At 41.3% G+C, this 18,603-nt stretch overlaps 1 protein-coding gene across 1 annotated transcript in view; it reads left to right on the top strand.

Annotated features, from left to right (window-relative positions):
* The window catches only part of LOC133138811 (receptor-type tyrosine-protein phosphatase gamma-like), a 291,164-nt gene that overhangs the window by 156,871 nt on the left and 115,690 nt on the right, over positions 1-18,603 (top strand). The window contains exons 3-4 of the mRNA XM_061257886.1: positions 11,948-12,127; positions 15,246-15,394. Coding sequence (XP_061113870.1) covers positions 11,948-12,127; positions 15,246-15,394 — 329 coding nt within the window. The remainder of the gene's footprint in view (positions 1-11,947; positions 12,128-15,245; positions 15,395-18,603) is intronic.

The raw sequence follows: 18,603 nt of genomic DNA, 5'->3' as shown, positions 1-18,603 counted from the left end.
TGTGGTGGTTATCATCGAGGCCTATTTTTTTATCTTTGTTTGAGGGAAAAAATAGATATAATAACACAATATTTTTCATTCAGGGGTTTGGGGAAAGGCAATCATGTTCTGTAATTTTGTTCATAACTTTGTGTTGTTGTCCATGGTATACGTAGGTCTTAATGCGAGATCAGGCCCGCACTTCCTACTGCGAATGATCCCACCTCCTCGCTTTCTTGATTGAGTGCCTGACATCTAATGCTACCTTCAAAACGGATAAATAAAACTTCTATGTGCAAAGTAAACACAGCAGATTTGCTTAAATAGGTGATTTCTTGTGATTACGATGGTGAAAATAACCGAACGGGTTAAATTTGCTGCAAGCTGCATCCCTTAAAGTGTCTGCAGTGCCCACCAAGGACAGGTTTAATGGTCCTAGGCAGCTATCTAGCTGTAGCATGACACATATTGTTGTTGTGATTATGAGCGTGAAATTAGAGACTACAGGGGAAAATGGTTTCCTTGTAAATTTGGTGACAGATATTAGTCTACAGCGTAAATATAGTCCCGTATAGTTCTGCCGTGTATGGAGTATAAAGATGACCAGTAAACAACGGTGGCAGAGACCAGAGGAGATGGAAGGTGTTATGTTGCATCAACACTTCATGGAAGAATCCAAACTAATATACTGCGTGAACTCACTGAGGGCAGTTCTGACTCATTCACCATACAAACTAGCTGCTAATTTGTGTATTCTTTTAATAACATTCTAATGTTTGTTTCTCTCGTAAAGCTGTTCTTCAGTAAATTAAACATTGTTAATTTGCTTCACAGGCTAAGCGAGGCCCTGTGTACCTGGTCCCAAATTTTACATGATTACTACATGTTTGAGTAATCATGTACTGTGGGAAAAGCAGCCTTCGGAGAGAATAAAGGCAGGGAACAATATTTAGCATGGACCCATTTTGCATTTTTATGAACCCAACCATTTTTGTCCTCGGGGTTGGCAGGGGCATACAATGGATGAACACGTATACACTCAGTGACCACTCTAGGTAGACCTGTACACCAGCTTGTTAATGCAGTTATTTAATCAGCCAATCATGTGGCAGCAACTAAATGCGTATTAGCATGCAAATGTGGTCAAGAGGTTCAGCTGTTTTTCAGACCATATGTCAGAATAGTGACAAAATGTGATTAAAGTGACTGGTTTGAGAATCTCAGAAATTGCTGATCTCCTGGGACTTTCACGCACAACAGTCTCTAAAGTTTGCAGAGAACGGTGCAAAAAACATCCAATGAGAAGCAGTTCTGCAGGCAAAAGCATGTTGTTACTGATAGAAATCAGAAGAGAAGGGCCAGACTAGTCAAAGCTGACAGAAAGGCGAGAGTAACGCAAATAACCACACATTAGAACAGTGGTATGCAGAAGAGCATCTCTAAACACACAACATGGATAGGCTACAGCAGCAGAGAAAATTAAACAGTTAAACAGTTGGTAACTGTTGGGAACTTCATCAGTTTGAAGGGCCTGAGACATTCTGTGATGAATGCATCACCCTGAGTTTGTCAGTGAAGAGTTCAACTCCGGTGGGTTTCTTGGCTGCGTGCAGTCTAATTTATGCGAAACAACAAACTGAGCAATTTTCAGATTTACTCCTCGTCGGGTTCACAGGCTCTTACCTCCTGGGCAAAACGTTAAACACAGACGGCCTGTTTTGGGAGAAGGCAGCTCGTGAGAGCTCATTTCTTTTCTGACCTCAAGACTTACTTACGCAGTCAGAATGAAGGGCCTTGTACATTCCTAGAGCGTTTCTCTGCAGGTGTATAAGTAAGCCAGTGGCGGATGACTTGATGCATGCTCAAGGTTTTGATTTGCTTGAAGTTAGGAACAAGCTAAACCCCAATTATAATCACATTTATTAATGCCTCTTGTGAATCCCAGATTTGACAGAACCCCTCCCAGTCTCTTTGCCAGAAATTAACCTACTGTAATCATATTACTCATATATGCACAGATAAATGCACATTATTCCCCAGTTAATTCTGCCTCTCCTCCCATTTTTATGAATAACTTTTTTTTTTTTTTTTTTTACACACACAATAGATCCAGTCGACAGAGCGTCATAGGCGTGTAGGCAGAACCTTCCGGAGAGGAAAGCAAACCTGCATCCGCCATTGTTCTTCATAGGGAGTCATCGATAATTGCTATTTCAGTATTTTTATAAATAATAACGTCAGCAAATTGCATTCGATTGTTATATTTTGATACCCAGCAGAGGTATTTTGGCAAAAGTAAACTGAACAGAACTCGAGTCGTTATATAAAAATGAATGAATTTGCTCTTAGCTTGTGACGTGGATTTTATCCATTACGTTTTTGTAGCCTACTGATAACTGGAGTCATTGGAGCTAGTGGCGGTAACAATGTAATTTTCAACAACGTACCAACTGATCGTGCAGGAACTTGAGCAGGAATAGGGGGGTCTTTGTACTCCAATATCACCTTGTGTGAGATCCTCATTTCCCAGTGGAAGTACAATAAAATAATACAATAAATAAATATATTATATTACAAAAGAAATACAATAAAAATGTCATCATTTTCAAGTGGGTAACAAGTAAAGTCATAGGGTTTGTATTGACGTCTTTAAATCCCATTGGCATATGTACTGTAGGAAACCAGATTGCAATTATTTTTGTTGTCCACTAATTGCTTTTGCTCACTTTGTCATTTTTTGCATTGTGAGATGCCATACAAGGCTATATAACCATATGCTTTGTTGCCCTGAGTAGGATTGTCTGTGAATAATGCACTCAAGAATAGAATGATCAGACTGATGAAAAACCCAAAGTCTCTGATGTGATTTGCGTATAAACATCATAGTTTGTGGTTTGATCAAGTTTTTGACTGCGAAGAGAGACAGCACGCAATTAGATGCATATCTGCTGAATGCGGATTTCCCCCAAGAACAAATGTGTTCATTAAAAACAAAAGCATTTCAGTTATTTTTCTTCTGCGGTGGCCATGCAGGTCATGCCGGAACGTTCCGGCTTCATTATTTCTCTGTGCTTCTTCGGCATGACAGGCGTGCTAACGGGGATGGGGCGGGGATGGGGCGGGGGGGACCGGGTGCTGAGTTTCTCCCTTTGTGAACCGTGGCTCTGTTTGCAGGTAGTGGAGTGTGAAGAGAATCAGGCAGCGTTAAAAAAAAAAAAGTAGAAGAAGAAACTAAACACAAAAATTTCAAATTTCTCCTCTAATTAACAACTCACAGTTTCACCTGCCGTGACAACACTCTGAAATTCCCAAATGGAGATAAAAAAAAAAAATTGTTCCTGTTTTATTTTCTGTTTTTCCTCAAATAGAAAGACATTTTTGTCAAGAGCGAAAATAGAGATTAAAAGGTTTGCAGTGAAATGCACAGCTGCAAAATTCTGGGTGTAGCTTTAATACAGTTGAAAAAAAAACTGTGTTTTCTTGGTATCCATTTTAAAAGGCATTCATGCCCATCTGCTGCTTTAATGCGGCAGTTGTTGTTTTGCAGTATTGAAAGTGTTCTCCAATAGCAGATTTATTTGCTGACTTCTGAGAAAATGCCCTATAATTATGTTCGGTATGCGCTTCCAACCGTATTGTCTTGTTTATGTTGAAAATGTGAATGAGATATTGGGGTGTAAACATAAGGCCTGTTAAACAAGTCTGTTCTGAACTTAATAAAACAAGAGCAATGGCTTGAATAAAAGAGACAATATAAGAGAACATTTCCGAGTTTAAAGATGCAAAATTACCGTTGTTTTACACTGTAACTACTTTTTGAATTTGCCTGGAACAATGCGTCTTGTAAACAGGAAATCCATCTCCAGCGTGCCGCGGAAAAAAGAAAAGAAAAAAGATTGTGTGATTGCCTTCCCTTATCTCATCCCAACCTTCATGGGCAAGCTTCCTGCTGGAACTGAAAAGTGAATGAACTGTTTGATTAATGGACTTCTTGTGGCAGGTTTAAACAGCTGACCGAAGCGCCCAGGCGGTAGGCGGCCATTACACTGACTTTTGACGGCACCTTACTGCGCGGGTGTACAGTAGAGTCTGTCGGACTGACAGCACATAATGAATTCCCTATGGAAGTCGGGTCTTCATTTGAACTGTCCAATACGGTGCGGTTGCCTGCCGCCCCTTTCACATCACTGTCTCCTGTCAGTCATGCCATTGCTCCCACACTCAAATACCATACCCTTCCTAGCCCGTCTTAATCTTCCCTGCCTGGGCTACCATCTCACTGTCTCTAACAATCATAATAATAATAGTTTTAAGGGCTGCCGCAAGTTTCTACAATGAATTCCCCACATACAGTACTGTCCAAAAGTCTTAAGCACCCTAGATTTTTAAAATAGAAAGTTGGTCTTTGATGTTTTTTGGTTTGTTTGTTTTCTGCAAAAATACAAAAACATTTTTTTCAAAAAATGTAATGTTTCAGGGAGGCTGTCTGGAATTACTTGGAGAGGCAGAAGCAAGCGAGACAGCTAAAGTCTGGCAAGTTCTCCAATATGATTGGAACAACCTTCCAGATGATTTTCTTATAAAACCGCAGGACAGTGTACCGAAGATAACTAATGCAGTTTTAAAGGTGGAGGGTGGTAACTCTCACACCAGATATGGATCTAATTTAGTTTTTAACTGTTTTTAACTAGTAGTTTAACTGTTAACTGTAAGTAACTGAGAAGCCTGAATGGCCTCTTCTTGTAATTATACCCTTTTAAGTTCTTAAGCTGCTCTTCAGCCCTAAGAAACCTCTTTTCACAGAGATGTGTTAGCTGTTATATTAACACACATCCTATCGAATACTTGTTTTATCCACCTTTTTAATGAAAAAAATGAACACTAAATGAAGATGAATGAGTCGGAATGCATGGGAAGACAGACGGACAGACTACGGTGGTCACAGAGGAACAAAAATGCTAAGAACTTAGACAAAAACAGATACAAAACACAGAACCTGACACATAACCTGAAACAACAGCAACCAATATGGTGTTCTGTGCAATACTCTTCTCAATTTCTCTATTAGCTATAAATTAAGAAACCCATGCCTTCTTCCCCTATACTAAGGGGTTTACAGTAATATTCTCAGTCCAGTTATACTCATAACATTGGTGCAGACCATTCTACAATGTATTCACATAGGTCTGTCATTGAAATGTTATTAATTACGCCGTTATTCCTGGTTGATGGCTTGCGTAAATATTTTGTTTATACTTAGTCTTACATTCTACCTATGTTGGCTGGTGCAACATGTTTCATTTTAGTAGTGCAAGTTGTAACTTAATAGCGATTTGCATTACAACTAGGCTTAGTTCTTACTTATTCACAGCTGGTATAAGCAGCCCCAGATGAGTAATGGACGTTAAACTTAATTAATCAAAGGGGCTATGCTCCTTCATGGAAGGTACATTAATTAAGGGCATGCTTTAAGTGTGAGTGGCAGCCATCACTCTCTGGCTCTTAACTAAGCCCGGTGATGTGGATATGCTGTATGGACATTGCACACTGAGGAAAGGTAAGGATGCGTTTCGCCGAACTCGGGGATCGGAGGCTGTAGAGGATGTCACGGAGAAATGAGATGTGCCGTGACCTCTCCCCGAAATTAGAGTTTCCATCACCAGCGGAGAAACATAAGGGTCAAACGTACAAGGTGACAATGAATATTTAACAAGTCACTCTATTATGGATACATGTGTACTCAAAAGTGCTGCAATACAGTGGCTGGCCGTAACTTCACTGCGGATATCGTGACATTCATTTAAATGCTTGGCAGATGCTCTACTCTCGTGCGACTTCTTCAAGTTTGCTTATTGTTTAATAACTTGTTTTGAAACTGCAGAAACTCTCTGGGTAAAACCATATGCTGTTTTGTTTGTGCACTGCCCTGCCCTCCCTGACAGTATATGCAAAACAGTGTGTTCGGGCTGTACATAATTTATAAATAGCATTATTTTATCACTATATGAATATAAATTCTTTGCAATATGAATAATTATAAAACTGAGCCTTAATTGTCCCAGCAGCATCTCTCCAACTCCCATTCCCCAAAATCACATGGTATCACGTCCCCCTTTTAAAGCAGAGCCCCCCCCCTCTTCCCTCCACCAACCTTCCCGGTCCATCCCCTAACTTTGATGCCCAGCACACTGCTGCACATAACATAACCCTCCTATTATGTGTAGAGTTTATGACTGCTGTTATGTTTGCGGTAAAATTGACCCCAACAGTTTGAATAAATGCTAAATTATTGCAAAAGAAAAATGTTGAGACTTTGTGTGTAGCCTTCTTATTATCTTCCAAGTGACAAGCCTTGTATCCATAAATGTGAAACATCTGTGAGAAACATCTAATTTTCGAGCCTGAGGTACAGGAAGTGAAAGTGCCAACAGAATCATCAAAATAAATCTGAGATAAAAATAAAATGGTTGTATATTTTCTGAGGTTTTATACAGTTATAGAGGGGCATTATATTATTATTATTATTATTATTATTATTATTATTATTATTATTATTATCATGTATTGCATATTTACTATTTAATCACACCAGAATATAATTTTTTTGAAATCATGCAGTATCAAGATGAAAAAAAAGTAGTTAAGAGATATCAAATACTGAATGGGGTCAAATTGATCCCAAATCTAATAGGAGGGTTAATGCACTTAATTGGATGTAAATTCACATATTCTCACAATTATACTTGTGATAACATAAAGTTTTAAACATAAAGTTTGTGTGAGTAACTGAACAAAAATCACCCGGACATGTTTTCTGTACTTCTGTCAAAGAGTTATCGTTTCAAAGTAACCGTGTAGGCATCGCCTCAACCCCTGCCGCCGCCCCCCCATCCGGAAATCCATAACCTGCACTTTTCTATGAAACCCGCGCCTCTCCAATCAATACGCCTCTGGCTCCAAGACAACCTAGAGGAAGTCTTTTTCTGAAATCACACCAGCAGGGCATGAACAGATTCATGCGGAAAACCGTGGCTGAACGTAACCGAGCCTTTCAGGCGAGGGTACCCTTTAGCTGGAGTCGGAACGCGGGCGGGGAGGAGGTGTGAGGAGGGAAGTGGTGTTGTGGGGGAGAGGAGGGGACGTAAAGGAGGAGGTCCCCTGGTGCTTGTCCCCTATGTGTCTCGAGCACAGGTTGAGTAATGCTGACTCTCCTGGGCTGCCCTTAAATAAAGAGATGTTCTCCTGAAAGCACTCTTTTTTTTCCACCGGCTTTAGCTGTTAAGCATTGACAATCCAAGCAGGGAATACTAAAATAAATGTGAAGAACCGCAGACTCTGCAGATCCAGTGGATTCTCACCTCTTACTGTACATTCACTGTAGCCGTCGTCGGTAAAGTATTACAGCAACACTTTAATAGACCGACTGGATTATCAACTATGTTCCTTCCATAGGACTGTATTACAGTCCTGCTTTTATACGCCCACCGCCGGCTTGGCTCCTGTGTTCCTGCCATCTGATCTGGTTCTGAAGTGCATTCAGGTTGCTAATGGACATTTCAATTGCTATACTACGACATTACCATATCATAGTAATGATATGCTATATTACGTCATTATATAGCTCCAGTGCTGTATGTAGTCTGTCGTTTTTAGGAGCGGCATCAAAATGACAAAATTAATCGGGTGTATCTACTAGGGGGGTGAACGATTAAATGTTTAAACGGTTAACTGAAACTGAGTCATATACGTTAACAAATTATTTTTTTCAAATTCAAACTACCGGCAAACTGAACATAACTTTCCACTATGCCTTATGTATAAAAACAAATAAAGCAATCCATCATTGGACAAATATAAAGGCTATAATTATGTGTAACCACTGTTCATAATTTTATTAAATCCAACAATACATTTTTTTATTGAGTCTAACTTACTTAGCCTAATAGTGTAATCACTATCCAACGTTTTTTGTCTGTCAAAACGAAAGTGTTGTGTTCTATATATCTTATGTTGGCCAAATACAAAATCCAACTATTATATTTACACCTTTTCCATCGGATTCCCTGCCTAAAATATACCAGATTTACCAGATATCATTTTATTGCATATCAGGCCAATCTTAGGACATTAATGTCATCACGGAATTTTTTGTGCACAACCCTGTCTGTAGCAAAGTTATATATAGTCAATAGCAAGGCCGAGTTTGGCTGGCTGACATGGGAGCGCCATAATTGGCCCGCCGCTCCGAGGGCGGGGGGAGGGTCTCGGCAGGGTTAGTACTTCACTGTGTATACCTATAGCTGCGCCCTGATCACCTCGGAATCACGGTCTCAGGCTGGAACGATGCGGCTTGGAAAACACGTGTCATTCTACGGATCTCTAGATCTTACCGGGCCGCCGAGGGATGAAGATGTAGAAGGTGTATCCTAAGTTGTTAGCACGGGTAATTTAAATAGTTAGGCTGCGATCGGCAAACAAATTGAGAGAAAATGGGGGGGAAGCTTTTAAATGACATTTTTGTCAGTAGGCTACTCCAGTTTTTATTTAATTTTTCATAAATAAGATATGACCCCTAGCTGTCATAAGAATTATTGGTCACACAGTTAACTGTTTTCAAAATCTGATGGTAAGCGCTGATCAACTAACAATTCAGTTAACTGATGATTTGTCACATCCCTAGTATCTACTGTATATAATCTGCAGTAACTTCAGCTGGAGAGTAATGTGGCTGTAGTTCAGCTGTGATTCTGGGGCAGTGGTTTTAGGAACCATACTTTTCCCTGGTGACATGACTGCCTGCATTTCCCATCACCTTGTAGAACAGGAAGAAAAAGTTTCATAAAAGACACTCTTCACACAGTGTGAAATGAGTAAAAATGGTATAAACTGATGTCGTAAGCTTGGAAAAGCACACATGGAAAGCAAGTGCAACTTTGGACTGCAGATGAACCCAGGTACAGAACCTGTTCATCAGAGAGCAATTTTAAACTCTTCTTGGATTTGTTTTCCCCCCTGAAGATATTGTGTACAAAACTTTTCAACAAAAGCTGCACTTGTTTTCTACTGAAAGGTGTGTTGCTGAGTTTTAATTCAGCTTTTTTGAAATTCTACTCTAGGTCTGTTACCTACTGTAACATTCAAATCATTCTCAAACCATATTGTATATTCATGGGTCAGAATTTCAAGGTCTCTCCAAGTTTGCCGTTCTTGACATCTTTAACAGCTATAGCATCAAGACTTGCATAGCACTTGTCATCGTTAGGTTATGGGGATTGGGTTTGATGCCGAATGCATTTTGAGGTTTGCCAGCTGAAAATGTGCATTTTGGTACATATTGTTTTGTACTCTTTTCTGTCCAAGAAACTGGTGAGACTGCCATATTGTAGATTCTCCCTAATTATCCTGAACTCAGAATGCCTTTATTTCTGATGAGCATGTCTAGTGTACTAGAAAGTGTATGAGAGGCCAGAAGCATTAGGGCAATGGGGAGGTAAACCAGACGTCTCGCTAAATGGCATTTATGGTATAGTGTTAAATGCTATGCTAGCGCATTTCATCATAGACAGCAACAGCAACAACGTCATATAGACAAACAAGGCATTAAATCGTTATGCAGCCACAAAATGACAAGGCTCCATATCATTAGCAAATGATCGACATGCAAATACTGTAAAAAGTGCATGGTCAGATTTGTGTACCGAACACAACAACAAAGATGACATTATGTCTCATGGGAGTTACCAAACCATTTGCGTCCATGGGTTTTTTTGTTTTTTTTCCCCCCAAATTGAGAGAACAATTGTTTAGCCAATTAAATGATGATTAAGTGGCAGGTTGAAAGAGCCAGGTTGGGTATTTAACTTGGACGCAAACAAGCTTATGACATGCTAGTTTCTTGGGAAGCCTGTGTTATTCAGGTTCATGCTCAGGTACTTCTGAAAACATTACCTTTGAGGGACAGTGACGAATCAGACAGCGAAGCGGCAGGAAGCTGCCTCCTGTTTGAGCCACTGCGTCCAGCAGATCCATCTCTGAAGTCCTGGCTCAACCAATTTCCCATTTACTGTAGGCTCCAACCACACAATTGATTCCATGGCTCTCAGGCAATTCTAGTGGTATAGAGAGATTTACGTTCAGGCCTGCTCCTGTCCTGTGAATTTGCCCCTCTACAGCGTTAAGGGGCGAGAATGTATCAAAAGCACTTTTTGAAATGACATGTCTGGTTAGACTGACATGCAGCTGCAGTGGTGCAGCAGTTAAACCAGCGTTACATAAATATATCTGATTTACAGTGTGTGTTTGCCCCTTGAAGACCTACAGTGTGAGCCATTTCCATTTGAAATAAGGCACAGTTCACCAGACAGCTTACAGGGAACACATTTGGCACATTTTTCACACTGTTATAGCTGTCAGACATTTGGCACAAAAAATATTGAATCTGGTAATGTTAAACAATAATTTATGCTGCAAGTTAATTTCACTGACTGGCCTAACAAATTATGACAGCAAACGTGTGTTCCTGCCATGTATGATCGCTAGACTAAATTGTACTATTTACCATTTGCTGGAGCTGGAAAGGTACATAGTGATAGTCACAGCTGGTCGTGTTGGCAGGGAACATGGAATAAACGGAAGAAAAGTCAAGTGCTTTTCCAAAGCTGTAGGTTTCCTTCACTGATGAAGGGCCACGCCGCCAAGTGTTTTATGTAATTTCATGATGTTACGAACATTTTCAGGGACGAACGAGTTGTGCCACTATATTGTAAAGGGAGGAGAATCCTGCACTCAAAAACGTCAAGAAGGTTCTAGAGAGATTTTGTATGCATTCTTTTGCCCCACACTACCATAGAGTCTTGCCAGTGTCAAATTGAGTTCAGTTCAGTAAAGAAATACATGGAAATTAATCAGTGAATTGAAAAAAGGCATGTAATGTTCGAGAAACATGAATTGAATGTCAGCTAATTTCCTCAATTGAAGTCAAATTGATGCAAGTCCGGCAACCCACACAGGCTTGGTGGGTTGTCAGCCACGGGAGTAGGATTTAGCTTTTTACTTTCTCATTCCCTTATTGATGAACTCCAGTGAGTGTCAGTGAGCTCTGAAATGCAGAAACTCAAAAAAAACATTCTTATCTCTGTATTTTCTAGGCCTGGTGACCATTCTTCAAGCCTGGCTGCTCCTCCAGTTCTGTAAAATTACTGGGAGAACACACTGAAATGTAGCAGAAAAAAAGAAGCCGTTGCCCTTGCCATGTCCTGTGTTATTTTTTTCTACACAGAGAGTTGTCAATGTGTGGAACAGCTTGCCAGGTCATGTAGCAGAGACAGGATGTACCGTACCGACCCCCCTGGTCCAGTACACCCGCTGCTTTGCTCCTGCCCTTAGAAACAAAGCGCAGGTTTGATTTGGCTTCAGCCTGCTGCAGCACACTGCTCGCATGCATGAGTAGTGCAGCTCAGATGCACCTCTGGCAAGTTTAACCAACCATGATGTTACATTTCCAATCACATTAGGAAAACAGCCTGTCAAGTAAAGCAGATTGGAAACTGGGAAGCAGGAAGGCTTGTACCCAACATTTTAACTTGCCAGGTCGTGTAGTGGAGACAGACTCTCAGGGTGTTCAAGTGCAGGTCTGATGCAGGTTTGGTCACAGTTTGGACCAGTGGACCTCCTGGTCCTGGAGAGCCGCAGGGCGTGCTGGCTTTTGTTACTACTCAGCACTTAATTGAACGATTAAAGCAGTTAATTACATGGTTAATTCATCTCACCTGGTTTCTTGGGTCTGAATTTGTTGCTGATATTAAGACGAAAACCAAAAACTTTGCACACCCAGTGGCTCTCCAGGACCAGGAATGAGGACCACTGCTGTAGACTGTAGGTAAACGGTGAACCTAGTTTGGCTGAATGGTCTGTTATCATCATTACATATCCTTCTGTTACCCAGAGCTTTCTCCTTTTCTTCCTGCAGGGACTTATGGGCCAGACAGCTGGGCCTTCACCAATCCTGAGTGTCAAGAGAGGAATCAGTCCCCAATTGACATCACAGACCAGTACTCCCACACGTCTGAAGAATACCAAGAGCTCACTCTGGATGGCTTTGATACCGAGTCTTCAAACAAGACCTCAATGAAGAACACAGGCAAAACCGGTTAGAATCACTCCTGCTGCAAATCCCTGACACATAGAAATGGGGTAACCTCTATTTTCCTGCATTTTGGGTTAACAGCAGAGGTGCGTAGCCTTAAGGAATTCAGTAACTGCATTTAGGAAAGATCCATTGGCAAGAACATATACATGAGTCTTCGGCTACTTGTGTGTCTTTTCTGTTTTTAACCCAAAGAGCTGAAACAAGATTGCAACCCTTTTCTTTTTAAAATGATGACTATCTTTCAAATGCATTTCCCTAAATGAAGTACTTGTCAATAGTCTACCTGAAAATCAAGTCTTTGATTGGTTGTTCTTCTAGTAAGGCTTGAAGGCATACTACTCTATCAGTTGTTTTGCTTTGCTGTATTTGTGCTTCTTCACCTGTGTCAATGCAGTAGCTAGTTAGCTCTAAATGCTCTGCTAAAGCCCCACAGGTTCTTTAGTCACAACCAGCCCTTCCCACACAGAAGGACGTCGCACCCAGAAATATTCCAAACACATCTTATAAGAAATACAGCAGAGGAGCACTGATTCGGCAAATGTACGCAAGAAGATTACCAGTGCATCATAGATATGACTGGGAATGTTTAATTGATCTTATTTTCAAGGTAAAAATCCAATATAGTGTTCCTTTCAGAGTTGGATATTTGGTGTTCGAGTCCTGGTCGCGCAATTGCCAGCCATTCCATAATCATGAAGTTCTATACGATCTCGGTTGTAAGTTGATTTAAAATTTGAAACGGAGAAATTTGAAAGTAGGTGTGTTTTGCCAAACCTTTCAGAAATACATGGATTTATCCAGTAAATTTGCCTTAATAATCAATGACTGTAGAATGGGCTACTGACTTTGTTTAGCAATCTCAGGTTCTGGCACATGCTCGTGCGGTGGACATATGCATGGAGTCTGGACAGCCTCGTCAGTGAAGATGTTACAGTATGCTTTTGTTTCTGTGGCTGAGAATGAAAGGCTCTCTTTAGCAGGATGAGTACACAGTGACAGTCATGTCTCAAAGGGCTATCCATCTTCGCTGACAGGCACGGACCACTGATCTCAGCATGCTATGTTACTGCTTCTTGCATCACTTCAGGAGAAAGGGGGAGCGAGAGAGAGAGAGAGAGAGAGAGATAGAAGGGTTGAGAGAGAGCATGAAGAGGGGGGAAATCTGAAGACATCCTTCCTTAGTTCCTCAAGCACATACGCAGATTTTCACTGCCTTAAATTGGCAGTTCTGCGGCACATTGGAAGGTGAAAATTCATCTGGCCTCCTGGCAAAAGCATTTTTTTTTTTTCATTGATCTGTTTATCAAATTGTTTATTCAGAAATGATAGGTGACCTTTTGCTGACCCAGGAGTGACTTGATGACCTTTACCAGTGGAATGTTGTGGCTGTTTGCGCAATCAAACAGGCAAATGCCTCTGCTCTGCTGGGAGAATACATTCATCTGAAGTATCTTCTAGCTCTACAGCTTGTGAAGTACAGGACATTCACAAGTGCTACATAAACACACCTTAATCTACATGAAACATATGACTGGTGAAGGTGAGGTTAGGACAGAGACCAGGGCTGTGCTAAGAATTAAAGTTATTAAACATTTAATAACATTTTTATCACAAGTTCCATCCCAAGTTCATCAACGTCACATTCTCAAATATTAAATTAAACTTGAAACAAATTTGCGCGAGAAACTTTGATAAAGGGTTTTATTTTCATGTTCCATATCTACCGTATAATTCTGGCTTGGATCCTTGAGCTCCGAAACGGCGACTGGCAAAGCTAATGAAAATCCCATGGCAGGGCCCCCTCTCACACACTTATGACTGCTCGCCCATAGCGGATGATTAGCGCCGGGGCGAGGCGTGTTGGCGGAGCGAGAGGCAGTGTTGTAGATTAAAGTTAGAACCGCGCCGAGTCGGTAGCTGGCACGGTGAGTGGCGGCGTGCCACGTTGGAGTCGAAACCAGACTGAGCCGTATGCTGGCAGAGCCTATCCCAGCATGCAATGGGAGGTGGGAGTGAGAGGTAGGAATACACCCCGGTCAGGTCGCCAATTCCTCGCAAGGCCCACGCTCCATTCATCCGCACTCCCATTCGATTTATCAGTCGTACCTGCAGGAAATTTAGAGTCTCCCATGAGCATGGAGGGGAAGCTGGCAGAAACCCAAGCATATACAGGGCGAACATGGAAACTGCACACAGAAAGGCTGCAGGGTGGTGCAGCGAAGAGAACTATCACAATCAATTAAAAGAAATAGAATTCCTCGCTGTGTCGATACCTGTGCTCTGTTCTGCTGGCGAGAGCACAGAGAGGACTGTCACTACCCAATTTGACGGGGGGGCTGTCTTGCCAAATTCTGATTCCAGACCAAATAAGCAATATGGCTGATGCAGAGAACTCTATCTCTGGATTGATTTTTATGCCTGACATTTTTGTCAGGCATAACAAAATAAGAATAAAACATGTCATCTCCTTACTGGTAAAAACAGGAGCTCCACAAATCAGCACATTGATAGAAACCAATAAAATGATGTAGATGGTGATTGGAGGAATCTTCCCGGCTGCTTCTTGGCTAATACCAGAGATTTAAATAGGGATAATGCTGTCGTGATGACACATTAATGCTAAATAACAGAGAGAGGCTTCTCCATTTAAAGCAGAAATTCCTACCAACTAGTGCACCACATTGTTAACAGTCAGCAGAATGATGTCGATAGGCCATTTCCCGATATTTCTGATGGATATTTCTGGCTATACTTCCTGCCATTGCTTTTTACTGCTTCTTGTTAATAGAGACATACTAGATAGCACCATGGGTATTGCTCTGCCAACATACTGTGCGATTGGTAGAACTTTGGTAGATCTTTGTTTCTCTCCAGTGAATTGACATCACAAATGTCTATTGTATTGTCAATTGTGCGTTGTTGAGCACACTCTTATTTTCTTTTTTTTCTGCTGTGTGTGTGTGTGTGAATATGTGTGTGTGTGTGTGTGTGTGTGTGTGTGTGTGAGTGTGTGTGCGCGCCCGCGCGTGTGTGTGAGTGTATGAGTGTGAGCTTGAGTGTGTGAGTGTGAGTGTGAGTGTGTGTAACTCCTCTCATCTCCTCCTCTTCACTCTTCCAGTGGCCGTTCTCCTGAGGGATGATTACTTCGTCAGGGGTGCAGGGCTGCCCGGGCGCTTCAAGGCAGAGAAAGTGGAGTTTCACTGGGGCCAGAGCAACGGGTCAGCCGGGTCTGAGCACAGCATCAACGGCAGGAGGTTCCCTGTGGAGGTAAGAGGAATCTGAGACAATCGGTCCTGAGACATGTTGGTTAATTTCATATTCCATGGAGACAAACCTGCTTCAGCTGCTCGGGCACACACGAAAAGGGTAACATGAAAATGAGCAATGCAAGATTTAACAAGACACTGTGTCCTGGAAGGTATGGCCTTACTGGTCAACCAAGCGCAGTGTCACATGGGAATTAGAATATGCCTGACCAATGTTATGTCCTCTATTGTAAGTCACACAAAATGAGATTAATAGACCAAAACACATTTTTACACTTTCCAAAGTCAGATTTACAGTAGGTACTATCAAAATTAGGCAAACGGCATGTTTGGGCACTATTTCTAAAGAATACAGTGCAAAAATAATTTGCAAAAGAAGGCATTTTTAGCCAGTGTGAAAGGATAATAAAGGAGATTCTGAAGTACAGGAGAACCTCATTTATCCAAACTGACTGGATAACCGAACAGGCTTTCCACCAGTTACTGTAGCCTAGTCTAGAAATGGCTGGTGCAAAGCACAAAAGAATATGCCTCACAGTGGAGACCAAACTTGAAATTTTGTCTAAACCTGACAAGGGAGTCTAGATACCTTAGCCACAGTCCTAGATAATTTGCTGTATTGTGACTATTTGCGCTCGCTGATACCAACAAGGACCGATTTCTAATTACAGAGTCGCATAAATTAAATGCCCTCATTTTGCAATTTTTCGGTAGGAAACACCCATAAAACCAGGGGTGTAGCCATATACCTACTTTTCTGACCAGGCTGTTTGCGTGTACTGACTTTGAATGGTGAGTTTAAATGCATACTCATGGATACGCATACTAGGCATACTATTGATATCCAAAGACATTGCAATAATGAGAGAAATAATTTTTTTGTGCTATAGCTGTAGGATACCTGCTTAAGCAGTGCAAGCTTTTAAAATCCAATCAAAATGCTGTTAATGCTGTTAATAACATTTGGACATCAGGTCAGGGTTTTTCTGTATGCCTGTGATTTGCATATATGTTAATGTGACATAATTGAATAGCTAACAATAGCCTAGTTCAGATGATATTTGCGAATATGGGGGCATTTAATTGGGATAGCGTTTGTTTTTGACAGAATAGTCTTTTGCTTTCATACTGTGTAAATAGGCTATTGTGGAATTCAAACAAAATGTGTTTTGAAGCAAATGTAGGAGACTCTCAGGAGCTAAGTTAATGTTAGCTAGGCTAGCTAAAATTGTCAACAACACACCGCAGTTTTGGCTTCACTTCCCCTATCTGTCACTCAACCCCCCTTTGCTAGCACTAACAGCCTGTGGGTAGCCTTTGGTGGCTTTGTAAAAGATGCAGTGCAAATGGCTGAAAATATAATCTTTCTTGTAGCTGTTATTGCCTAGCTAATCAATGGTAGAGCTTCACCTGCGGGAGGGGGAGGCTCAAACAACCACCGAGGGGGGCAGAACAGACAGGGGATGTGTCCTAGAAGTGTAGGCATAGAGGGGTGGGCAGAAGCTCAGAAGTAGCATAACAGAAGGTCTGGTAGGTGTGCAGGGTCTGGTGATCTTTTGAAGTTGTAACTGAGTTGAGAAGTAAGCAAGAGAGCCGACGTCTTTTGCTTTGAATTCAGTTTACCCAACGTTTTACCTTCCTGGTCAATAGCATACAGTCTGTCTGTATTTTTTTCCATATAGGCCCCATTCTTATATTATATTAGCTTACAGTTTGTTATGTCTGCATTTTTGATGATGATGTCAAGACAAGTAGCTGTTTTCACCTGTGGACTGGTTATTATGCTTCCTACAGGCTATACAATAATATTTGTTCTCACGACGTACCACTTATAGCTCATTAGCTCTTCGGTTATTGACAAACAAAAATAATTTTCAAAGGAGTAATACAGCCAAACGTACTAATACACAATTCACATAAAAACTGGTGTATTTGGACTTCAGTGTCAAAGTTATGAACATTTCAGAGTTTTGAACAACACCCACTCCCAAACGGTTTGCATCTCTGAGGTCCTACTCTATAATGCATGGACGGTGTGAGCATAGCTGAGAGATAAAGAAAGCTGACGCAGGCAGTCCTGACCTGCAGCACCCAGAAAGGACAGATTGTGCTCACAGTGCAGTCTGCAAGAAGCTCAGACCGTGCTGTTCTTCATCACAATATGTGAAAAGTTCAGGGGAGGGAGAGCCACTTTCTTTCTGGAAATAACACAAGTATCTGTTCATCCTACATGACTAAGCCTCCACCTTTAACAAGAGAGGTGTGTCATACAGGAAGCCAAACATTTTTTTTTTTAGCTTGCATATTATTTTTATTTTAACTGTTCAAATATATACTATACAGCGCTGTGCAAAATTCTTATGCACTCTAGATGTTTTAAAACATAAATTTGGTCTTAGGTATTTCTGTTTTAAATCAGTAAGTAAATCAGTAAAAAAAGAGCTAATTTGAGATTTGCAAACAAAAAAACTAAATGTTACTGTGACATTTTTGCATTTTGTTAAATCAAGTAACAAAGTATAAAGTGATAAGCCACTTTTTATATAAAAACTTGATCAATGATGTCTGGGATTAGTATGCGAGAGAGCCAAAGTCTAGCAGAACTGTGGCAAGTCCAATAAGCTTGTTAAAACCTTTTTTTTACACCTAAGAGAATTGACGCAGTTTTAAAGGGAAAGAGTGGTCACAATAAATAGATTTGAATTGATTAGATTTAAAGATTACACCTCATTTAATTATTTGTGGAAGCATCTTTCCTTCGCAAATTTTGTTTTACATGTGCTTAAGACTGGGCGGCACGGATGGTGCAGTGGGTAGCACTGGTGTCTCACAGCAAGGAGGTCCTGGGTTCGAATCCCCGTCGGCCGAGGCCTCTCTGTGCGGACTTTGCATGTTCTCCCCGTGTCTGCGTGGGTTTCCTCCGGGTACTCCGGTTTCCTCCCACAGTCCAAAGACATGCATGTTAGGCTGATTGGAGAGTCTAAATTGCCCGTAGGTATGAGTGTGTGTGTGTGAGTGAATGGTGTGTGTGTGCCCTGTGATGGACTGGCGACCCGTCCAGGGTGTATTCCTGCCTTTCGCCCAATGTATGCTGGGATAGGCTCCAGCCCCCCTGGGACCCTGTTCAGGATAAGCGGGTTCAGATAATGGATGGATGGATGGATGGATGTGCTTAAGATTTTTCTATTTGGTCTTTGTTTTAAGAAAACT

Source organism: Conger conger, chromosome 10 (genome assembly GCF_963514075.1).
Source record: "Conger conger chromosome 10, fConCon1.1, whole genome shotgun sequence".
NCBI lineage: Eukaryota > Metazoa > Chordata > Actinopteri > Anguilliformes > Congridae > Conger > Conger conger.
Note: the sequence above shows the minus strand (reverse complement) of the source record. Positions and strands in the feature narration are given on the sequence as shown.